The sequence below is a fragment of the Acipenser ruthenus genome, chromosome 1, assembly GCF_902713425.1.
Source record: "Acipenser ruthenus chromosome 1, fAciRut3.2 maternal haplotype, whole genome shotgun sequence".
NCBI classification, from domain to species: Eukaryota; Metazoa; Chordata; class Actinopteri; order Acipenseriformes; family Acipenseridae; genus Acipenser; species Acipenser ruthenus.
In genome coordinates, this window is record NC_081189.1 from 120,202,665 (window position 1) to 120,228,209 (window position 25,545).

Genomic DNA, 25,545 nt, shown 5'->3' on the forward strand with positions numbered 1-25,545 from the left:
TTGCCATGGTGTATGACTTTTGACAGTAAACTGTCTTCAGCAACCTCACCTTGTTAGCTGAGTTTGGCTGTTCCTCACCCAGTTTTATTCCTCCTACACAGCTGTTTCTGTTTCAGTTAATGATTGTGTTTCAACCTACATATTGAATTGATGATCATTAGCACCTGTTTGGTATAATTGTTTAATCATACACCTGACTATATGCCTACAAAATCCCTGACTTTGTGCAAGTGTACCTAGAAGAATTGATGCTGTTTTGAAGGCAAAGGGTGGTCATACCAAATATGGATTTGATTTAGATTTTTCTTCTGTTCACTCACTTTGCATTTAGTTAATTGATAAATATAATCTATTAACATGTCTATTTTTGAAAGCATTCTTACTTTACAGCATTTTTTCACACTTGCCTAAAACTTCTGCACAGTACTGTGTATATGTATATGTATATGTGTGTGTATATATGTGTATATATATATATATATATATATATATATATATATATAGTGATCTATTAAACCATTTTGGCAATGTTTTAGATTTGTCTACTTTTTGGGATGTAATTGTTTTGTGCCTCTAGTACACAGCTCCTCATTGGATTGGGCAGCTTCAGCTAGTCCTGTTTCCCATGGTGTTCAATAGCATCTGCATTGTACGCAGCAGCAGCAGGAATGTCTTCCTGATATTGTAGCAAGTGTTAACTAAATAACAGATTAACTTTTAATAAATGTTCACAGTAACATGCATGTATTGAAAGATTTAAAGTTAAATATATATAAATAAATTGCTGGATTTGATGCTTGCCTGATCTTAAAGAATCACAGGGCAACTGATTTATGATCAAATATATGAATAAAGAAATATGAAAACAATTTGACAGTCCTGTTGAACATGATATACAGTATGTGTAACACCGCAGGCAGCAATGAGGATTTGTGCTGTGAACTGTAGTTTAACCCTGGTGACAGGGAATGGTAAATACACAAGGAGAGGAGAGTCTTCCTCTTTAGACTTGGCAGAACTGTAACATTATGAAGGCTGTACACACTTAAGTAAACGGTGCATATTGATAGTTTAACCACACTGCTGTCCTCTAGTTTCTCTGAGAAGTGATGTTTTTAAGCAGTACTATGTTTCAAACTATTTAAATGTCTCTCCTCGCACACAGTTGAGTGTGTTGAGCTGGCATGTTTACTGCACAGTCATGCTGCTTCTGCACACTGTAGATGTAGGGCCAGGTGGGTGACTTCAACTGATACTCACTGTGTGGTACTGATGATAATCCAGATGTTTTATGAATGAGGAGCGGAAAGGTCATGCTTGCAATGCACACCATCATTTACTGTTTACATTTAACTAGAGTGCCAAGTATGCCCTTCTAATAATTGACCATAGTAGTGTAATAAATCACAAGTAAACATTGTAGAGCCCAGAGAGGTATGGTACTTTTTAAAAGCATAATAAAATAATAATAAAACAAAATAATGGTAAACTATGGTAAAAACATTGGAAAAGAGCTGTGTAGAGGCAGCTGAAAGTGTATGCAGGTAGGGATTGACCCGGTTTCTCTTTCCAGGCATCAGAGTGAGTGAGTGAGAGAGAGAGAGAGAGAGACGGGCAGACTGAGTTCAGATCCAGGGACTCCCTGTCTGCGCTCCTCCAGTTCAGTGTATGCACTAGAACACCAGTACTCTAGTTGGTTCACAGGCAGGGAGGAATTGACCCGGTTTCTCTTTCCAGGCATCCGAGTGAATGAGTGAGAGAGACGGGCAGACTGAGTTCAGATCCAGGGACTCCCTGTCTGCGATCACCAAGTTCATCTTCTCTGCTGGGATTCATAGTCTCAGAACCAGATCAGAGCATCTGGACCAGACGGTGCACTCCAGCTCAAATACAGTGAGGCTGCAACATTGAGCAGAAGCCCCAGAAACATCACTGTTGATAGCAGCCGTGCGCTGTTACTTTCTTTGACTGCAGATACACAATGTATTCATTATAATGTATGTAATATTCTCCCCCAGGTCTCTGGTGATCATCAGCACTTTAGATGGGCGGATATCTGCCCTGGACCCAGAGAATCATGGCAGGAAGCAGTGGGACCTGGATGTGGGCTCCGGGACGCTGGTCTCCTCAAGCCTCAGCAAGCCGGAGGTAGGTCCTGTATCCCCTCGCATTCCTGAGGGAGGTCCTGTATCCCCTCGCATTCCTGAGGGAGGTCCTGTATCCCCTCGCATTCCTGAGGGAGGTCCTGTACACCTTCACATTCCTAACATGAGGGAGGACCTGTACCCCCTCGTATTCCTATCCTGAGGGAGGTCCTGTACCCCCTCGTATTCCTATCCTGAGGGAGGTCCTGTATCCCCTCGCATTCCTGAGGGAGGTCCTGTACCCCTTCACATTCCTATCCTGAGGGAGGTCCTGTACCCCCTCGTATTCCTAACATGAGGGAGGTCCTGTACCCCCTCGTATTCCTAACATGAGGGAGGTCCTGTACCCCCTCGCATTCCTATCCTGAGGGAGGTCCTGTATCCCCTCGTATTCCTATCCTGAGGGAGGTCCTGTATCCCCTCGCATTCCTGAGGGAGGTCCTGTACCCCTTCACATTCCTATCCTGAGGGAGGTCCTGTACCCCCTCGTATTCCTAACATGAGGGAGGTCCTGTACCCCCTCGTATTCCTAACATGAGGGAGGTCCTGTACCCCCTCGCATTCCTATCCTGAGGGAGGTCCTGTACCCCCTCGTATTCCTAACCTGAGGGAGGTCCTGTACCCCCTCGTATTCCTAACCTGAGGGAGGTCCTGTACCCCCTCGTATTCCTAACATGAGGGAGGTCCTGTACCCCCTTGTATTCCTATCCTGAGGGAGGTCCTGTACCCCCTTGTATTCCTATCCTGAGGGAGGTCCAGTACCCCCTTGTATTCCTATCCTGAGGGAGGTCCAGTACCCCCTCGTATTCCTATCCTGAGGGAGGTCCTGTACCCCCTCGTATTCCTAACATGAGGGAGGTCCTGTACCCCCTTGTATTCCTATCCTGAGGGAGGTCCTGTACCCCCTTGTATTCCTATCCTGAGGGAGGTCCTGTACCCCCTTGTATTCCTATCCTGAGGGAGGTCCTGTACCCCCTTGTATTCCTATCCTGAGGGAGGTCCTGTACCCCCTCGTATTCCTATCCTGAGGGAGGTCCTGTACCCCCTCGTATTCCTATCCTGAGGGAGGTCCTGTACCCCCTCGTATTCCTATCCTGAGGGAGGTCCTGTACCCCCTCGTATTCCTATCCTGAGGGAGGTCCTGTACCCTGTCACATTCACACATTAGCGGGCCAACGCTATCTGGAACCAAGCTGTCTGGTCATAGAAGTTTAGAGGGCCTTAAAGAGGAAGTCGCTGGGCTCTAAAGAAATAGTGTTTACACATCCCCACGTAACTGTTTAACTAACATACCTGTAAATTCTTTCCATTGTTAACATTCTGACAACTTTTTACACTTCTAGCTGTTAGTCTGTTTTCAAAGCTCTTTTCAAATTGTTTGCTCTAGTGAACTGGGGTTTGAGATCTGTCCTCTAAATCACTGCAAGAAGAGCATTTTGGTTCTGTACCACATCATGGATCGTTGTTGCTGTGTTACCTGTTTGAGAGTGTGGGCAATAATCCTTACACTATCCGTGTACTAGTGCGGACGTTTTGAAACAGACTTTAACCCTTTTGTTATATATATATATATATATATATATATATATATATATATATATATATATATATATATATATATATGTTATTTACACAGTTGTAGCAGCATGTGGGGACGGGGGACGTTGTATTACAGATATGTTATTAAAACAGTTGTAGCAGCACGTGAGGACGGGGGACGCTGTATTACAGATATGTTATTTACACAGTTGTAGCAGCACGTGAGGACGGGGGACGCTGTATTACAGATATGTTATTTACACAGTTGTAGCAGCACGTGAGGACGGGGGACGCTGTATTACAGATATGTTATTTACACAGTTGTAGCAGCACGTGAGGACGGGGGACGCTGTATTACAGATATGTTATTTACACAGTTGTAGCAGCACGTGAGGACGGGGGACGCTGTATTACAGATGTTATTTACACCGTTGTAGCAGCACGTGGGGACGGGGGACGTTGTATTACAGATATGTTATTTACACAGTTGTAGCAGCACGTGAGGACGGGGGACGCTGTATTACAGATGTTATTTACACAGTTGTAGCAGCACGTGGGGACGGGGGACGTTGTATTACAGATATGTTATTAAAACAGTTGTAGCAGCACGTGAGGACGGGGGACGCTGTATTACAGATATGTTATTTACACAGTTGTAGCAGCACGTGAGGACGGGGGACGCTGTATTACAGATATGTTATTTACACAGTTGTAGCAGCACGTGAGGACGGGGGACGCTGTATTACAGATATGTTATTTACACAGTTGTAGCTGCACGTGAGGACGGGGGACGCTGTTTTACAGATATGTTATTTACACAGTTGTAGCAGCACGTGAGGACGGGGGACGCTGTATTACAGATACGTTGTTTACACAGTTGTAGCAGCACGTGAGGACGGGGGACGCTATATTACAGATATGTTATTAAAACAGTCCCAACCCTGCTACTTACTCTAACAAGAAATATATCAAAACATTTTTGAAAAAGTCAGTTAGGGAGCTTAGAAGAAACACGTTAATTTTACAGAGTACCTGCACTCAAAACAGCATATTCAAGCATACATTCATAAATTCCTTGACCTTCTTAATCCCCTGAATGGTTTGTTCATTCAGGGGGTTAAGATGCCAAGCTTGCAGAAGTGTTTTGCAGTTCAAACTGCCTTTCTTGCCAGATCTGTAAGCAGATTTTTCAAGGCACAGACGAGAACGAATCCCTTTCCTGTGTGGTTTAGCATTCAGGTTGCAAATATCCAGTTCATGGTTCAAACCTCAGCTGCAGCTGAGGTTTGATGGAGAGCCTGCTGCACATCTGTGTTCATAGTCATTTCCTCCTTGATTTACCCTCATTATCCTCTTACTTTGCTGGCTCTTTAGAATGAGTCTGTTTGACGCCTATGAAGCTTACAGCACAACTTTTCTTTAGATAACCAATCAGGACAACCCTGGGCTAGAAGCTCTTCACACTTTAGCCAGTCTGCAGCCTGCACGTTGGCATGAGCTGCTTCTACAGGTGAGAGGAGGCAGGCACCATAGACTTGCAACACTTTGCAATCAACATGTCTATGCAATTGAAATGCCCTTAAAGGCTTCACACAGTAAAAGCCCAGCAAAGTGTAGTGAAAACACTATGTAAGCATTGTAAAGAATACGGTTAAGCTGTTAATAAAGATGGCAAACCAGGGTAAACTATGCTAAATGCATTCTATAACCATTGTACTTTAAACATACAATTCCCCAAAAATTAGTTTGACTGGAATAAATGTACATTTCAGAAAGTTAACGATTGAAGGGGAGGGCATTTAATTCAAAGCTATCTATATGAAATGATATTCATCTGAAATTGAACGTTGACGTCTCGTGAACTGAGTTTTGCCAGTGTTTTTATAGAGCTTACAGGATGGGTACTGTAATGGGTCACTATTTTATTCGTTGTTGGATCAGGGGCAAGCACAGTGAGGCTGTGCCCCTTTTAACATGTGTCTGGGAGTATTTCACTGGCCAGGTTTTCTGGGTCTGCTTTTAGGCAGTTTCAAACCTTTTGTCAGACGGAAATAACCTTGTGTTTTAGTCTTGCTGTTGCCGACGGAGAGCCTGCTGATTTGCGAGCCCTGTCCTCTGTGACCAGGCGCTTTAATTTGCGAGCCCTGCGCTCTGTGACCAGGCGCTTTGATTTGCGAGCCCTGCCCTCTGTAACCAGGCGCTTTGATTTGCGAGCCCTGCGCTCTGTGACCAGGCGCTTTGATTTGCGAGCCCTGCGCTCTGTAACCAGGCGCTTTGATTTGCGAGCCCTGTCCTTGGGACACTAGTCTGCTTAGTGATTGGGGCTGGCTAATGCCTTTGTTTTAAGCAACTGAGCTGAAACAAAGTATTTACCTCTGGGGATCTCAAGAATATGACAAGTTTGGGATAAACAACAAGAGACTAAGGAGGATCTGGTTAGTCATCCTGTTGTGGATTAGGGGTGAGGTACCCCCCCCCCCCCCCCTGCCCCTCAGTCTCCTCTGCATGCCGTCATAATGCTCTGCACTACCCCCCCCCCCCCCTCTCAGTCTCCTCTACATGCCTTCATAATTGCCCATCTACTCTTGCTGTCTGTCGCTGATTCTGTCGGGAGTGCTTGCATCGTGTGTGCAGAGTGCAGAGCTCAGAGTGTGAGGGGTTCTCCCCTGCTTGCTTTTTTTTTTGTTCCTTTTTACTTTTTCATTCTTTTATTTCTTATGTCTATAGTTTTGTAAAGAAACAGATTAATAGTTGGGTCTTTTATAAATGAATGGCCGTGATGGCCAAAGTTGGGGCGGCGGGTCACTAGGGGATCAAGTCCAAGTTTTGAAAGTATTATATATAAAATAACAATTTCTAATATTCCTCCTTTTCTGAAAAACAAACTTTGTGAGAGCCTCGATGTCATGGAAAAATAATGTCAGGCATTATAGTGATTTCCTCTGGGTTGTAAATCCTGACTTCAAGCACGCAGTTTTTTATATGCTTCTGAACACCTGAATGGAGTGCTAAATCTAGCTTTCAGATTTCGGGTGGGTGGTAGTGAATTTTTGCTTTTTCTGAAACAATGAACATTTTAAAGAGCAAAAAAACACTCTTCCTGTCTGCTGGTGGCAGAGTAGTCCCGTTCCTTCCCATTCAAATAATGAAGACAGAATAACTAAAACAGGTCAGAGAGCCATTGGCAAACTCAGACCACAACATGGTCTCATTTTGAAATATTTTTAAAACCCCAAAAGTAATGACAAAAGGTTTACAATTTTAGAAAAGCAAACTATGAAGGTATGAAACGGAGACTAACAGAAGTAGATTGGAGTAAAATAGAGAAAACATCCACAGAAAAAGGATGGCTGTTTTTTAAAAATGTAGTACTAGAGGCACAAAACAATTACATCCCAAAAGTAGGCAAATCTAAATCTAAAACAAAATGGCCAAAATGGTTCAATAGATCAATTAAAAAAAAATATTCAGCGAAAAAAGGCACTTTACAGAGCGTTTTAAAAGGGACCAAAAACAAAGTACACAGAAAGAGTACTTGGAACTGCAAACACAAGTCAAAAAGGAAGTTAGAAAGGCCAAGAGAGAGATAGAAATCAATATTGATAAGGGGGCTAAAACCAATTCCAAAATATTTTTCCAATATTATAACAGCAAGAGAACATTCAAAGAGGAGGTTAAATGTCTAAGAGACACAAATGGCAAAATCATAGATGAAGAAAAAAAAATAGCAAATATATTAAATGATTACTTTTCACAAGTTTTTACAAAGGAGGACACGGACAACATACCCGACATGTCGACCTGTTTCCTATCCAGTTTTAAATAACTTTAGCATAACAGAGGCAGAAGTGTTAAAGGGACTAGGAGCTCTTAAAATAAACAAATCCCCTGAGCCGGATGAGATCCTCACAATAGTACTCAAAAGAAATGAAAGAAGTTATTTACAAACCGCTAACCAAGATCATGCAACAGTCTCTTGACACAGGGGTTGTACCGACAGACTGGAGAATTGCAAACGTAATACCAATCTATAAAAAGGGAGACAAAACCGAACCAGGTAAATACAGACCAATAAGCCTGACTTCTATTATATGTAAACTTATGGAAACTATAATAAGATCTGCTCCGAGAGGCGCATCCAGTAAAAGCACTCGCGTAGAGTGCAAGCTATTCCTTTGCTGACTGAGGACGGGAGCTCCCAGGAGGCGGCGCATAATTGGCTGAGCGCTGTCCGGGGGGGGAGGGAGGGTTTAGGTCGGCCAGGGTGTCCTTGGCTCACCGCGCACCAGCGACCCCTGTAGTCTGGCCAAGTGCCTGCGGGCTTGCCTGTAAGCTGCCCAGAGCTGCGTTGTCCAGCAACGCTGTAGCTTTGGCTGGCTGCATGGCGAGTCTGCAGTGTGAAAAAAAAGTGGTCGGCTGACGGCACACGCTTCGGAGAACAGCGTGCGCTCGTCTTTGCTGCTCCAGAGTCAGCGCAGGGGTGGTAGCGGTGAGCTGAGCTAAACAAACATAACTGGACACTATATTGGGGACAAAACAAAAAAAACCATAAAACACAAACACACACAAAAATAATAAGATCCAATATTATAACAGCAAGAGAACATTCAAAGAGGAGGTTAAATGTCTAAGAGACACAAATGGCAAAATCATAGATGAAGAAAAAAAAATAGCAAATATATTAAATGATTACTTTTCACAAGTTTTTACAAAGGAGGACACGGACAACATACCTGACATGTCGACCTGTTTCCTATCCAGTTTTAAATAACTTTAGCATAACAGAGGCAGAAGTGTTAAAGGGACTAGGAGCTCTTAAAATAAACAAATCCCCTGGGCTGGATGAGATCCTCCCAATAGTACTCAAAGAAATGAAAGAAGTTATTTACAAACCGCTAACCAAGATCATGCAACAGTCTCTTGACACAGGGGTTGTACCGACAGACTGGAAAATAGCAAACGTAATACTGATCCACAAAAAGGGAGACAAAACCGAACCAGGTAACTACAGGAGGCTGTGTGGTCCAGTGGTTAAAGAAATGGGTTTGTAACCAGGAGGTCTCCGGTTCAAATCCCACCTCAGCCACGGACTCATTGTGTGACCCTGAGCAAGTCACTTAACGTCCTTGTGCTCCGTCTTTCGGGTGAGACGTACTTGTAAGTGATTCTGCAGCTGATGCATAGTTCACACACCCTAGTCTCTGTAAGTCGCCTTGGATAAAGGCGTCTGCTAAATAAACAAATAATAATACAGACCAATAAGCCTGACTTCTATTATATGGAAACTTATGGAAACTATAATAAGATCCAAAATGGACAATATCCTGGGAGACAACCAGCATGGTTTTAGGAAAGGGAGATCGTGTCTAACTAACCTGCTTGATTTTTTTGAGGATGCAACATTGACAATGGATAACTGCAAAGCATACGACATGGTTTATTTAGATTTCCAGAAAGCTTTTGACATAGTCCCGCATAAAAGATGAATTCTCAAACTGAACGCAGTAGGGATTCAAGGAAATGCATGCACATGGATTAGGGAGTGGTTAACATGTAGAAAACAGAAAGTACTGATTAGAGGAGAAACCTCAAAATGGAGTGAGGTAACCAGTGGTGTACCACAGGGATCAGTATTAGGTCCTCTGCTATTCCTAATCTACATTAATGATTTAGATTCTGGTATAGTAAGCAAACTCATTAAATTTGCAGATGACACAAAAATAGGAGGAGTGGCAAACACTGTTGAAGCAGCAAAGGTCATTCAAAATGATCTAGACAGCATTCAGAATTGGGCAGACACATGACAGATGCCTTGACCAGACTGCACCCAGCTACCTCCAGACCCTCATCTCTCCCTACACCCCCACTCGACCCCTCTGCTCCGCCTGCACTAGAAGACTGGCTCTACCTCTGCTATGCTCCCCTGCCTCCAGAGCCCGCTCCTTCTCCACCCTTGCTCCGCAGTGGTGGAATGACCTTCCTCCAGATGTAAGGACTGCCCAGTCCCTGACCACATTCCGGCGCCTCCTTAAGACTCACCTCTTCAAACAGCACCTGTAGAACTCCTCTGTTTGTATCCTGGGACACTATCACCCTTCATTTAAATGTGCTTTATTTTGCTCTTATCTGCCCCCTATTTTACTGCATTTAATCCTGTACTTCAGAATACTGTAATCTGCCAAGTGTTTAACCTGTAGTATTTTGTATTTAATCATATCCTGATGTAACTATCACTATTATCTGCTGTATTATTGAATTGTGGTTTGTCACACTTGAACAAAAATGATTGTATTTCTTGCTCTTATTGTATTACTTGTATTGTAACACTTGAAATGTATTTGCTTACGATTGTAAGTCGCCCTGGATAAGGGCGTCTGCTAAGAAATAAATAAATAAATAAATAATAATAATAATAATAATGGCACATGAAATTTAATAGAGAAAAGTGTAAAGTATTGCATGCGGGCAATAAAAATGTGCATTATAAATATCATATGGGAGATAGTGAAATTGAAGAAGGGAACTATGAAAAAGACCTAGGAGTTTATGTTGACTCAGAAATGTCTTCATCTAGACAATGTGGGGAAGCTATAAAAAAGGCTAACAAGATGCTCGGATATATTGTGAGAAGTGTTGAATTTAAATCAAGGGAAGTAGTGTTAAAACTCCACAATGCATTAGTAAGACCTCACTTAAAATATTGTGTTCAGTTCTGGTCACCTCGTTACAAAAAGGATATTGCTGCTCTAGAAAGAGTGCAAAGAAGAGCAACCAGAATTATCCCGGGTTTAAAAGGCATGTCGTATGCAGACAGGCTAAAAGAATTGAATCTATTCAGTCTTGAACAAAGAAGACTACGCGGCGATCTGATTCAAACATTCAAAATCCTAAAAGGTATAGACAATGTCAACCTAGGGGACTTCTTTGACCTGAAAAAAGAAACCAGGACCAGGGGTCACAAATGGAGATTAGATAAAGGGGCATTCAGAACAGAAAATAGGAGGCAGTTTTTTACACAGAATTGTGAGGGTCTGGAACCAACTCCCCAGTAATGTTGTTGAAGCTGACACCCTGGGATCCTTCAATAAGCTGCTTGATGAGTTTCGGGGATCAATAAGCTACTAACAACCAAACGAGCAAGATGGGCTGAATGGGGCCTCCTCTCGTTTGTAAACTTTCTTATGTTCTTATTCCCGGAATAAATCCCGTTCTTGCCCATCCTGTGAGGTTTATTTTTTATTATTTCCCAGTCCCGCCCATTCCTGTGAGCTTCACTTCTGGACCGTCCCCTCCCACAAAATTTAACACCATTTTTCCCGTACTGCGGGAGTCCCGTGGTCACACCAGGTCAGTTAAGGAGCTGGTTAGTGTTTTAACAGCGCATGATGTGGGGGATGTGTGGAGACTAATGAATCCAGATGTTAAGCACGATACCTGGGCTAAGGGGAGCCGTGGGAATATATGTTTTGGTCGACTAGATACATTTTATGTGTTTAAGCATCATTTTAAATTATTTTTCTAAATGTATTATTCAGTTTGGTCAGTTTGAATATGATTATCCCTGCTGCACATGTTTGTTTTTCCTATTGGCATTTTAATACTAAACTTTTAAGAGTCATTTTTAAAAATGTTTTAAATTCTATTGGGAACGATGGAGGAGGCAGAATGGGGCTTTTTTATCAAGAAGGCAATGGTGGGACGTGAGAAGTTCAAACCTGAAATGTTCTGTCAACAGTACACTATGAATGCTATAAAAGAGCAGTAGCGAGGCAATGAGAGAGCTGGAAGAGGATGTTCCGTAGGACGCTGGAGTCCACATATAGTGACAGGCTTTATCAGAGAGTAGTTTGGCTGATCTGTTGGACTGGCAGGTACAGGGAGCAATGGTACGTTCATGGTTTTTAACCACTTCAACTCCACATGTAAAAATGAAACCCCTTCCCAGGTACAAGATTTTGAAAATAATAATAATGTTTTCAAACCTGTAATTGCTATAAAATGTTAACATATGATGAATAAAACACAAATAAATGACTTAAACTGTGTTTTTCATTAACCCTTTATGCTGCTGTGTACTACATACCCATATTCAATATAGAGATAAAAAAAATTTTATTTTTTTTTTAAACAATGAAAACAAAAATGCTGCTAATAACGATAACAATAAGTGAACTGTAATTATCAAACAACATCAAAACGTGTGCCAGTATCGACTTGCTCTGTGCCATTTATTCAAATGTTCAATACAACAGAACCTGGGATTGCCTTCGCAACCACTGCACATATTTCTTTTGTCTTTTGTTTTTATTTTCGTAGCAGACCTTGTACCTTTTTTACGGTGTCTGCTTCGCTTGTGTTGGAGGGATCGTCACACATGCTTGTACACAGCTACTCTGCACAGGCCTTGTGATGGATCTGGCTGCCGCATTGCCTGTACCCAATGCTGTGTTTTGATAGTATTTCGTCACAGCACTGCCATTTCAAACCAAACAGCTTCCTGTTTGCAGCTGGCTTACCTGTAAAGTAGCTGCATGCTCTCCTGTTCGTACAGTTTGTATTGTTCTTGGCTCCACATTTTCTTCATCATAATCGCCGAGTGATAAGTCAGCATCACTGTTGCTGGTATCGAAATCCTCCGAACCAACTTCACTCCCTTTTCTCATTATAGAAAGACCACATATGTTGCCAAGTTTAGCTTTCGCTAAAACCTATATAAACTATAACTAAACAAGTAAAACTAATACTAAATCAAAAAATAATAATTTAAAACACTATATATATATATACTTGTAAAAGCTGAATGGCTTCCTGCAATATATCTCGGCATTCAAACGCCCACAGTTAGATTGCAATCGCTACATGACACGCAATTGGATAAAAATGTCACCTGACCCTCCCCCAACTTTCATTGCACATTCCACAGTACTAGCACTGCTTTAGAGAATGAAACCTGAAATGCTAGACTGAGAAACCGATCATAGAATAGAATGGGAAACTTGACGTACGCAGGTACGGCATGGTACTGTAAGTGGGTTTTCGATTGACGTACGTGCGTACGTCATGGTGTTGAAGTAGTTAAACCTTTCTCAGATGGATGCTGCAACTCTGTTTTTTTGCATTGGAAAAGAAAGTGGCTCAGAGTAAAGCAATACACTGCCTTAGAACAGCGAGTGGTCAGCTGTTGTGTGAGACTAAGGCCATCAAGCAGCATGCTGTGGGTTTCTTTTCAGAGCTGTGGATGGGTCTGAGGGAGCCCAGCAGTTCCTCTAGGGGCTAACGCAGGTTCCAAAAGAGAAAAGAGAGGCTGGAGAGTGCACTGATATTACATGAACTCTAAAGCTCTGTAAGGGCTCAACATGAGCAAAGCACCCAGAATCAATGGACTACCTGTTAAGTCTTAAAACTTTCTGGTTTGAGTTGGGAAGTGACGTGTTGGAAGTGATGGAGGAATGCATTGTGGAAACCCTAATGGTAAAATTGAGAGATATTGAATGGGTTGTCCATTCCTACTGTGACAATAGAGCCCTTTTAAGGTGGTGGCTTATGCTGATGATCTTGTTATTTTAATAACAAATAAGAAAGACATTCAGATAGTAGCAGAGCTTGAGGGTATTTGAGAGTATCCTCAGCTCGGGTAAACTGCTTTTCTAATTTCTTTTTCTTGTGTATCTTGTGTATCTTGAATTTCCTGAAAGTGTGTTATGCATTTGTTGAGGTGGGGTCTCAGGGAATCTTGTGTATCTTGAATTTCCTGAAAGTGTGTTATGCATTTGTTGAGGTGGGGTCACAGGGAATCTTGTGTATCTTGAATTTCCTGAAAGTGTGTTATGCATTTGTTGAGGTGGGGTCTCAGGGAATCTTGTGTATCTTGAATTTCCTGAAAGTGTGTTATGCATTTGTTGAGGTGGGGTCACAGGGAATCTTGTGTATCTTGAATTTCCTGAAAGTGTGTTATGCATTTGTTGAGGTGGGGTCTCAGGGAATCTTGTGTATCTTGAATTTCCTGAAAGTGTGTTATGCATTTGTTGAGGTGGGGTCACAGGGAATCTTGTGTATCTTGAATTTCAGATTTTAGTTTTTAACCCGAACTGCAAGCAGTGGAAAGGGCAAGGCAACACAAGCAAGCGCAGACCCATCATCAGATAAGGTGAGCAACAAAAAACTCTGTGCAGATAACACCTGAGACGTCCATCATCATGGTCCACTAGGTGTATGACCTCTGCGTGCTCCCTAGAGACCTGCTGGGCGGCTGCCGAGGTCGTCGGGGAAGGCACACTGTATAAGGATGGATATTTACAGAACGCATGTGTCTGCTATCTGCCAACATAGTCCTAGAACACTGGAGAATACAGAATATACTGGTATAACAGCACAATGTATACAGTCCAACTGTGACGGTGAGGTCATCCCTCCCATTAAACTGTATTCTGTTGCTCATCCAGTATGACACTGAAAATCTCCTGGCTGATCCGTGGTGCTGCCTTCTCAAATTGACATGACAGCACATTCCACTCGCCCATGTAAACACAGATTTATAACAGTGGAATTCATAGATGTACAGTGTGATGTTGGTGCCACTATTATGCATCTGTCTCCTACTAGACCTGCATAAGCAGTGCCCAGATATACACGACCCTCCAACACACAGGCATGGCAGCAGATCTCATACACCTAGTGGACCATGATGATGGGTGTCTCTCGTGTTATCTGCAGAGTTGTATGTTGTTTGTCTTAACTGATGATGGCTGTCTGTGATTGCCTGTGTTGCCTTGCCCCTTCCACTGTTTGTAAGGGGGTGGGAGGGAATGCAGAGTTACGGTTAAAAACCCGAACATCGCATTTCCCTACTTCTGTTGTTTTAATATCAACCATAACTGATGCATTAACTAAGTTTTTTGCAAAGAATTTCCTTCCTTTTTTGAGAATATAATTATAACTAGAAAGTCTGTGTATTCTATTGTAGAGCACAAGAAGTGAAAGTGGCTATATTTGTAAACTTGATTAAACACGTCACAGGTGTATAGATGTTAAACACTGACACATGTTTATATAAAATACACATGATTAGTTTTTCTTCACCTATTCACACAAAGTATTTAGCTTTTCAATACTTCATTATGTTTAAATTGTAATCACTATATACTTTAATTTGTGTTTAGAAAATAAATATCAACATGTTTATCTGTTGCCAGTAGGCATTTCATTTTATGTTTAATTAATGTTTTATAGTGTAAGTAGTTCTCCTAGATGCAGTTTAGTCATGTGTATTTGTGGTATTCATAAGAGCAGGTAAAGACAGACACCCCCATATTCTGATACTCTCAATAAAGAATATTGTAAGTTTCATCACAATCAGAGAAGTGGTTCTCTAGACACAGTTCCCAACCCAGTGCTATGGACACACTAACGATCCAGGTTTTTGATCCAGCTAGCACATATTCATTTATTTTAAAATCTGCACTGCTTGACGTTCCATTTAAAACACTTGCATGTTCTGGGACCTAAATAGACTGGGAATTATGAATTGTGCTGCATGCACCACCAGTCTACTATCCCCCTCCCCTTTATATATAGATAAACAGACAGATGGAGAGATTCAACAACAAGTAAAGGTAGACAATCAGCACAGTGTTTTAATGTGGAATTTTAATTCACGAAATGTGAGACAGTATTCAAAAGAGAGGTTTTTATCGATCCCCATTGAACAGAAGCGAAAGCAACACGCAGATCGTTTTAAATTCACTGGGTGGCTCGCTCTCAGTTCTAGAGATGCTGACTCCGCCCACTCATCACCCATTCGCCTATCTGGATCGACTCCATTGAAGTTACACACACACACACAACGAAACTGACAGGCTGGCTGCTGGAGATTAGAGGGAGGCAGACGTCGGCACTAGCTGGTGAAACACACGCACTCGCCCACAGCAGCGCACAAATAGGTACACATTATGAATAACATACAGAATCCCATCCTCTTCTCCAGTCCATAACACAGTCCATGTTCATTGAGTTTGCCCTGCCGCTACAGCAGCACAACCTAAAGAATTAATATTGGTATAAAAGTATAATAAATATTTAAAAAAAAAAAAAAAAGTCTTTAGCCGAGGCGAGAGAGGCCTGCAGATCCCTGGCTGTTGTTCTAGGGTTCTTTGTGACTTCCTGGACAATTTTACGCCTTGCTCTTGGAGAGATTTTGGCAGGACGGCCACTCCTGGGAAGATTCGCTACTGTCCCAAACTTTCTCCATTTGGACAATATGGCTCTGACTGTGATTCGGTGGAGCCCCAGAGCCTTAGAAATGGCTTTGTAACCCTTTCCAGACTGATAGGCATCAAAACTTTTATTTCCGGAGGTCTTCAGGAATTTCTTTTGTTCGTGGCGTGATGTGCCTCTAGAATCTGTGTGCTGACAACTTCACTCTGATGGTAAGGGCCTGGTTGTTAACCAAAGTACTCAAACAGCTGACCCTAATGATCCCTTTAATTGGGTTGAGTTAACTAGAGGGGGCAATAACTTTTTCACACCCGAAGATTGCATGTTTGATTACCTTGCACACCAAACAAATGAAAGAAGCACCAAACTTTGGTGTCATTTTTTCTCTCAGACTCCCTCTATGTACTACTACAACCCACAAAACAATCTGACCAAATACAATGTGAAAAATGTGCAAAAATGCAGAAAATCAGACGGGGCAAATACTTTTTCACGGCACTGTACATATATATATAAAAAAAAAAGAACGAAAGGACCTAATTAAGGATAATTGCAAAGCATACAACATGGTTTATTTAGATTTCCAGAAAGCTTTTGACAAAGTCCCGCATAAGAGATTAATTCTCAAACTGAATGCAGTAGGGATTCAAGGAAATGCATGCACATGGATTAGGGAGTGGTTAACATGTAGAAAACAGAAAGTACTGATTAGAGGAGAAACTTCAAAATGGAGCGAGGTAACCAGTGGTGTACCACAGGGATCAGTATTAGGTCCTCTGCTATTCCTAATCTACATTAATGATTTAGATTCTGGTATAGTAAGCAAACTTGTTAAATTTGTAGACGACACAAAAATAGGAGGAGTGGCAAACACTGTTGCAGCAGCAAAGGTCATTCAAAATGATCTAGATAGCATTCAAAACTGGGCAGACACATGGCAAATGACATAAGAACATAAGAAGAACATAAAGTTTACAAAGGGGAGGAGGCCATTCGGCCCATCTTGCTTGTTTGGTTGTTAGTAGCTTATTGATCCCACAATCTCATCAAGCAGCTTCTTGAAGGATCCCAGGGTGTCAGCTTCAACAACATTACTGGGTAGTTGGTTCCAGACCCTCACAATTCGCTGTGTAAAAAAGTGCCTCCTATTTTCTGTTCTGAATGCTCCTTTATCTAATCTCCTTTTGTGACCCCTGGTCCTTGTTTCTTTTTTCAGGTCGAAAAAGTCCCCTAGGTCGACATTGTCAATACCTTTTAGGTTTTTGAATGTTTGAATCAGATCGACGTGTAGTCTTCTTTGTTCAAGACTGAATAGATTCAATTATTTAGCCTGTCTGCATGCGACATGCCTTTTAAACCCGGGATAATTCTGGTCGCTCTTCTTTGCACTCTTTCTAGAGCAGCAATATCCTTTTGTAACAAGGTGCCCAGAACTGAAAGCAATATCCTATTGGTCTCGCTCGGCCATTGAAAGGTTTTCTCGGCTTTTTCCGGAGAAAAAAACGACCAGGGACCTGTGCTTGACGTCTTTTTGATGATATTGGACCGGAAAAGGAAAATTGTAATGTCGGACCACAAAGGGTTCATTGAATTTGATTTCCTTCTTTGCTAAACGTCAAGGTTGCAGTTTCTTCAAATTCAGATTTACAACTAATTTGACACAATATCTGCACAGAATTTTTAAATCGTAGGCATCCAATGTATTCATCAACACTAATGTTGCAATCCTGCTCAGTGGGTGGAGTTTGGTGCTCTCTGCTTAAATAGGTGCTTTGAGATTTTCCTGAAAAATGAAAGCATTGGAATCCTGTCAAATGGGTTAGTGATTGCCACCCTTTGATCACAGAACCCTGAAAAGGTACAATTGGCATGCAGTGCTGATTTTAACTTGATCTGCGTAAAAGATTTTCTCATAATCGGAGTAAGCAGGGTGATCAACTGACCTTGCATTTCAAGTTAAACCTTTAAACCAAATAACTGTTTTTTTTCTTCTGAAAATGTAATTAAGTGAATTGTAGATTTGAACAGGTAACATCTGTGTGCTGCAGGATAAGTCTGCATCCGAAATACCTGGTGACATGGTACTGATCAACTACAGTTCTTGTCTTTCAAGGATATTCATACATTCAGTGATTTTGAGAGTAGAAAGCAAGCCTCCCTCACTGCCATTTATGTGTGTCTGCCCTCCCGTCCCTGCAGGTGTTTGGGAACAAGATGATCATCCCCTCACTGGACGGGGCCCTGTTTCAATGGGATCGAGACCGGGAGAGCATGGAGGCCGTGCCCTTCACTGTGGAGTCGCTCCTGGAGTCTTCCTACAGGCTGAGAGAAGACACTGTGCTGGTCGGAGGCAAATCTCTCACTACTTACGGACTCGGAGCCTACAGCGGCAAGGTAAGGAAGACATCAGCAATCCTTATCTTAATGTGGTGATACAAGTTATGATAAAGTAATTGTAACATTAATCCTTAATCTATCTCGAGACAAGTACACATGTATTTGGATACCTTCTCAAGACCTGTCTTTAGCTATGTGTATAAACAGTACCTCACTCTAATCCTAGGATTAACAGTACTCTAATCCTAGTGTTAACAGTACCTTACTCTAATCTTAATCCTAGGGTTAACAGTACTTTACTCTAATCCTAGGGTTAACAGTACCTTACTCTAATACTAATCCTAGGGTTAACAGTACCTTACTCTAATCCTAGGGTTAACAGTACTTTACGCTAATCCTAGGGTTAACAGTACCTTACGCTAATCCTAGGGTTAACAGTACCTTACGCTAATCCTAGGGTTAACAGTACCTTACGCTAATCCTAGGGTTAACAGTACCTTACGCTAATCCTAGGGTTAACAGTACCTTACTCTAATCCTAATCCTAGGGTTAACAGTACCTTACTCTAATCCTAATCCTAGGGTTAACAGTACTTTACTCTAATCCTAGGGTTAACAGTACTTTACTCTAATCCTAGGGTTAACAGTACCTTACTCTAATCCTAGGGTTAACAGTACCTTACGCTAATCCTAGGGTTAACAGTACCTTACTCTAATCCTAGGGTTAACAGTACTTTACTCTAATCCTAGGGTTAACAGTACCTTACTCTAATCCTAGGGTTAACAGTACCTTACTCTAATCCTAGGGTTAACAGTACCTTACTCTAATCCTATTGTTAACAGTACTTTACTCTAATCCTAGGGTTAACAGTACCTTACTCTAATCCTATTGTTAACAGTACTTTACTCTAATCCTAGGGTTAACAGTACCTTACTCTAATCCTAGGGTTTTACCACAATATCCATCAAAACCACATTCATATCCAAGTGCAATCCGAAAGTTAGACTTAAACATATGAATATATATTTTTACAGTAATCATAGAATTCTGGCTATAAATATGATTGAGTCATTCGGCATATGATTTAAGGTTTAGACAATATTCAAGTTTGATTCAATTCAGTGCTTGTTTCAACATACAAAAACAAAATGACTAATCTTGTTGAAAGTAAATACCTTTTAAAATTACAAAAATAAGATTACAAGTAGATTGCATTAGATTGTAGTAATTAGTTTTCAATGTATAATCAAGTATTATACCATATATTCAGTTGTAATTAAGATTCTAATTATATTCAACATTCAACAATGCATTTATATTCAATCATGTAATTCAACATAGAAAACAAACAATTGGATACAACTAAATATATTTATTTATGAACATCATACATAACATTTTCAGAGCAGAAACACCGTATTTACATTGAAAATTAAACTTTTTTTTTTATTTTTTTCAAAAAGAACACATATACATAAACATGAAACTAATAAAATAAACTTTACGCAATAAACTTCTGTGTAAACAGGTTTAGGAAGCTGTATGCACATCTAAAATTATAAAACATAAATAACTACTTATAAAAATAGCATAAAACAAAATATAACAACTTATGCAATGTGAAAGCGCTTTGAGTGAAACCGAGTTCAAAGGCTCTGTCTGTCTGTTCAGAGTTCTATTACAGCTTTCTAAGTACAATCTATGCGGAAAACACGCTTTTCAACTGTACCAGTGCATTTGCCACAGACTGCCTTTTCACAACGGGCGCAGACATCAAAAGTTGTTTTTTTATTGCATTTAGCAACCTGGCATTGACTTTTATTCCGTGTGCCAGTGGGTGCAGCGCTGGCTGAAGGTTGAGGGCCATTTGCTAGCCGGCTTTCATGTCTCTTATCAAAATGTTTCTGCCGTAGCTCCAGGACTAGCTGCAAAATGAAGTCCCTCCGAGTGATTGTGTTGCCGGTGCAATCCTTGTACAAAACCAAAGCGTTGATGGCTGCCAGGTCCAAAAGCATTTTTATAACATTTTTATAAAGCATTTTTATAACATTTGAGAATAGGTGTATCTCTCAGATTATTGTCTTTCAATTGGTGGACTCTGTTAGTCATTCCATTGGTAACTCTCCATCAGGTAATTTTATTGGATCATAACTTCATCAAAAAGACACCTCCCCATTTTCATTTGAACAAAGAGTCGTAAATCACAGAAAATGCGTTCAGTTAAAAATACTTTTCCTAAGTTATTAATTTTTACTTAATCACATTTCTATTTTCCTGGTGTGATTCCACACAATGATGTACCAAAATAAATCATGTAAGTCCAATAATTGTCATTCAAATGAATTAATTAGATTTATCAATTTCCTGAATGATAAATTAATTAATTTTAGTGATTTAAGTAAGGCTTTTAATATCCTACATTTTAAACGTTTGTAAATTTACGAGTTCACAAGAATACTGTTTTTATAAGTTAACATAAAATCACCAGCGAAGCCAATGTGTTTTAATTACAAACTGAACCACCTCCATCGTCCACTAGATGGCAGTATTACTCTATTTTTGACCAGATTTCTTATTGAATATATCCATTCGGAGACACAATGTCTTGTAGATAGGAATTTATTATCACAAGTGTGAAACACTTTGTTTAAAGCTTGATACTTAGTTCTGATAACAATCTAAATGTGCTTAACAAAGTCAAGCCAAACTGGGATTTAGCACAGCAGGGATTTAACAAATTCTTTGTTCTAGATGAGTTTATCCAGATCTCTCATCAGAGTTGTCTTAGAAATTAAGATTCAATAGGTATATTCATTTAAGCAAATATTAAATTGTACATTTTACATCACATTAATTTTTATTTTTACTAGCTGTAACTACCAAAGGGCAACCTGTCTGTGTTAGTGTGGTTTATCTGTGGGTGTTTGTGTCCTGGACGTGAGCTGTAATGGACGTCCTGGTCCTGTATATTGGGTCTGAAGCAGGTGTTTGTAACGCTGTGGTTTATTCCCCTCCAGCTGCGATATATCTGCTCTGCGGTGGGATGCAGCCGCTGGGATGAGGAGGAGTCAGAGCCTCAGGACGTGCTGCTTCTCCAGAGAACACAAAAGACTGTCCGTGCAGTGGGACCTCGCAGTGGCAATGAGAAGTGAGTAAAACAAGTGGGGAGGAGTGGAGCCAATACATTTAGGGGAGGACACAGATTTTAACATTACTCTTTGGCTAAAGAAAAAATAGTAGCCTGCTAACATCTATATTGGCCTGCATGCCTTTTGACAATGGTAATAAAAAGTTTGGGGGAAATTATAAACGTTGGATGCTTAGTGATCACCAAACGATTTAAACCCTTTTAACACCCCTGGTTTCTTGTTACTAGTTTTGTAACATTATTTCAGAAGCATTTATGATAAAGCAGCAGCAGAGTTTATAATGAAAGCCTAGTTCAGCAGCAGAGCTGTTTATAATGAAAGCCTAGTTCAGCAGTGCTGTTTATAATGAAAGCCTAGTTCAGCAGCAGAGCTGTTTATAATGAAAGCTTAGTTCAGCAGAGCTGTTTATAATGAAAGCTTAGTTCAGCAGAGCTGTTTATAATGAAAGCCTAGTTCAGCAGAGCTGTTTATAATGAAAGCCTAGTTCAGCAGAGCTGTTTATAATGAAAGCCTAGTTCAGCAGAGCTGTTTATAATGAAAGCCTAGTTCAGCAGAGCTGTTTATAATGAAAGCCTAGTTCAGCAGCAGAGCTGTTTATAATGAAAGCTTAGTTCAGCAGAGCTGTTTATAATGAAAGCTTAGTTCAGCAGAGCTGTTTATAATGAAAGCCTAGTTCAGCAGAGCTGTTTATAATGAAAGCCTAGTTCAGCAGAGCTGTTTATAATGAAAGCCTAGTTCAGCAGAGCTGTTTATAATGAAAGCCTAGTTCAGCAGAGCTGTTCATAATGAAAGCCTAGTTCAGCAGAGCTGTTTATAATGAAAGCCTAGTTCAGCAGAGCTGTTTATAATGAAAGCCTAGTTCAGCAGAGCTGTTTATAATGAAAGCCTAGTTCAGCAGAGCTGTTTATAATGAAAGCCTAGTTCAGCAGAGCTGTTTATAATGAAAGCCTAGTTCAGCAGTGCTGTTTATAATGAAAGCCTAGTTCAGCAGTGCTGTTTATAATGAAAGCCTAGTTCAGCAGAGCTGTTTATAATGAAAGCCTAGTTCAGCAGAGCTGTTTATAATGAAAGCCTAGTTCAGCAGTGCTGTTTATAATGAAAGCCTAGTTCAGCAGAGCTGTTTATAATGAAAGCCTAGTTCAGCAGAGCTGTTTATAATGAAAGCCTAGTTCAGCAGAGCTGTTTATAATGAAAGCCTAGTTCAGCAGAGCTGTTTATAATGAAAGCCTAGTTCAGCAGAGCTGTTTATAATGAAAGCCTAGTTCAGCAGAGCTGTTTATAATGAAAGCCTAGTTCAGCAGAGCTGTTTATAATGAAAGCCTAGTTCAGCAGAGCTGTTTATAATGAAAGCCTAGTTCAGCAGAGCTGTTTATAATGAAAGCCTAGTTCAGCAGAGCTGTTTATAATGAAAGCCTAGTTCAGCAGAGCTGTTTATAATGAAAGCCTAGTTCAGCAGAGCTGTTTATAATGAAAGCCTAGTTCAGCAGAGCTGTTTATAATGAAAGCCTAGTTCAGCAGTGCTGTTTATAATGAAAGCCTAGTTCAGCAGTGCTGTTTATAATGAAAGCCTAGTTCAGCAGAGCTGTTTATAATGAAAGCCTAGTTCAGCAGAGCTGTTTATAATGAAAGCCTAGTTCAGCAGTGCTGTTTATAATGAAAGCCTAGTTCAGCAGTGCTGTTTATAATGAAAGCCTAGTTCAGCAGCAGAGCTGTTTATAATGAAAGCCTAGTTCAGCAGAGCTGTTTATAATGAAAGCCTAGTTCAGCAGTGCTGTTTATAATGAAAGCCTAGTTCAGCAGAGCTGTTTATAATGAAAGCCTAGTTCAGCAGCAGAGCTGTTTATAATGAAAGCCTAGTTCAGCAGCAGAGCTGTTTATAATGAAAGCCTAGTTCAGCAGAGCTGTTTATAATGAAAGCCTAGTTCAGCAGAGCTGTTTATAATGAAAGCCTAGTTCAGCAGAGCTGTTTATAATGAAAGCCTAGTTCAGCAGAGCTGTTTATAATGAAAGCCTAGTTCAGCAGTGCTGTTTATAATGAAAGCCTAGTTCAGCAGTGCTGTTTATAATGAAAGCCTAGTTCAGCAGAGCTGTTTACAATGAAAGCCTAGTTCAGCAGAGCTGTTTATAATGAAAGCCTAGTTCAGCAGTGCTGTTTATAATGAAAGCCTAGTTCAGCAGAGCTGTTTATAATGAAAGCCTAGTTCAGCAGAGCTGTTTATAATGAAAGCCTAGTTCAGCAGAGCTGTTTATAATGAACGCCTAGTTCAGCAGAGCTGTTTATAATGAAAGCCTAGTTCAGCAGAGCTGTTTATAATGAAAGCTTAGTTCAGCAGAGCTGTTTATAATGAAAGCCTAGTTCAGCAGAGCTGTTTATAATGAAAGCCTAGTTCAGCAGTGCTGTTTATAATGAAAGCCTAGTTCAGCAGCGCTGTTTACAATGAAAGCCTAGTTCAGCAGAGCTGTTTATAATGAAAGCCTAGTTCAGCAGAGCTGTTTATAATGAAAGCCTAGTTCAGCAGAGCTGTTTATAATGAAAGCCTAGTTCAGCAGTCCTGTTTATAATGAAAGCCTAGTTCAGCAGCAGAGCTGTTTATAATGAAAGCCTAGTTCAGCAGAGCTGTTTATAATGAAAGCTTAGTTCAGCAGCAGAGCTGTTTATAATGAAAGCCTAGTTCAGCAGCAGAGCTGTTTATAATGAAAGCCTAGTTCAGCAGAGCTGTTTATAATGAAAGCCTAGTTCAGCAGAGCTGTTTATAATGAAAGCCTAGTTCAGCAGAGCTGTTTATAATGAAAGCCTAGTTCAGCAGAGCTGTTTATAATGAAAGCCTAGTTCAGCAGAGCTGTTTATAATGAAAGCCTAGTTCAGCAGCAGAGCTGTTTATAATGAAAGCCTAGTTCAGCAGAGCTGTTTATAATGAAAGCCTAGTTCAGCAGAGCTGTTTATAATGAAAGCCTAGTTCAGCAGAGCTGTTTATAATGAAAGCTTAGTTCAGCAGAGCTGTTTATAATGAAAGCCTAGTTCAGCAGCAGAGCTGTTTATAATGAAAGCCTAGTTCAGCAGAGCTGTTTATAATGAAAGCCTAGTTCAGCAGTGCTGTTTATAATGAAAGCCTAGTTCAGCAGTGCTGTTTATAATGAAAGCCTTGTTCAGCAGAGCTGTTTATAATGAAAGCCTAGTTCAGCAGAGCTGTTTATAATGAAAGCCTAGTTCAGCAGAGCTGTTTATAATGAAAGCCTAGTTCAGCAGTGCTGTTTATAATGAAAGCCTAGTTCAGCAGCAGAGCTGTTTATAATGAAAGCCTAGTTCAGCAGAGCTGTTTATAATGAAAGCCTAGTTCAGCAGAGCTGTTTATAATGAAAGCCTAGTTCAGCAGTGCTGTTTATAATGAAAGCCTAGTTCAGCAGAGCTGTTTATAATGAAAGCCTAGTTCAGCAGAGCTGTTTATAATGAAAGCCTAGTTCAGCAGAGCTGTTTATAATGAACGCCTCTGTGTCCTTGTCTAGGTGGAACTTCAGTGTGGGACACTTTGAGCTGAAGTTCGTCCCTGAGGTTCAGCCCGGAGTGAACTTCCTGGAGGGAGACAGAGTGAAGAGGGACGACCCCACGGTGATTCGGGAGGAGCAGGAGGACTCAGCGGCCGAGACCAAGGACGCAGTCATCAAGGTGTCCGTGGCAGACTGGAAGGTCATGGCTTTGACCAAGCGTGGGGGGCACCTGGAGTGGGAGCACCAGGTAGGTGCTGGTACAGTCCCCCCAGTTTAGCACTGGTTGTATGCCAAATCCTAAAATACAATCCAGAGTATTGAATGGTTGGTAATTATATTATACAGCAGAACGGTTCAGGTTAATGCTATTCGCAGGGCACTTCTCACGCCCTGCTGCCCCCAGCCCAGGCAGGACCTAACTTGAAATCGTTCTTATCCATTCATTGTACCTTACTACTTGCTGTAATGGAATTAAACTCTCCGTTTAGCTGCTGTTAGTCGCTATTGCTCTCAAAAGTAATTACTTAATGTATTGTTTTTATTCTCTCATTTAAATTTGCTCTTATTTATCACTGACCTTGTATTTCATAACTGCTCTTATCTGTGAAGTGATATTTTGTAACAACTGTAAGTCATCCTGGATAAGGGTGTGTGCCAAGTAATTATTATTATTATTA

At 40.8% G+C, this 25,545-nt stretch overlaps 1 protein-coding gene across 2 annotated transcripts in view; it reads left to right on the forward strand.

Moving 5' to 3' along the window:
* The window catches only part of LOC117421266 (eukaryotic translation initiation factor 2-alpha kinase 3-like), a 50,764-nt gene that overhangs the window by 12,990 nt on the left and 12,229 nt on the right, over positions 1 to 25,545 (forward strand). The window contains exons 1-5 of one of the 2 annotated variants that reach the window (XM_059034818.1): positions 1,762 to 1,893; positions 2,019 to 2,148; positions 18,096 to 18,290; positions 21,251 to 21,381; positions 24,887 to 25,115. In XM_059034818.1, coding sequence (XP_058890801.1) covers positions 18,111 to 18,290; positions 21,251 to 21,381; positions 24,887 to 25,115 — 540 coding nt within the window. In that variant the 5' untranslated portion in view covers positions 1,762 to 1,893; positions 2,019 to 2,148; positions 18,096 to 18,110. Of the gene's footprint in view, positions 1 to 1,761; positions 1,894 to 2,018; positions 2,149 to 18,095; positions 18,291 to 21,250; positions 21,382 to 24,886; positions 25,116 to 25,545 lie in introns of those variants that run through there. The other variant, XM_059034810.1, reaches the window with a different exon arrangement.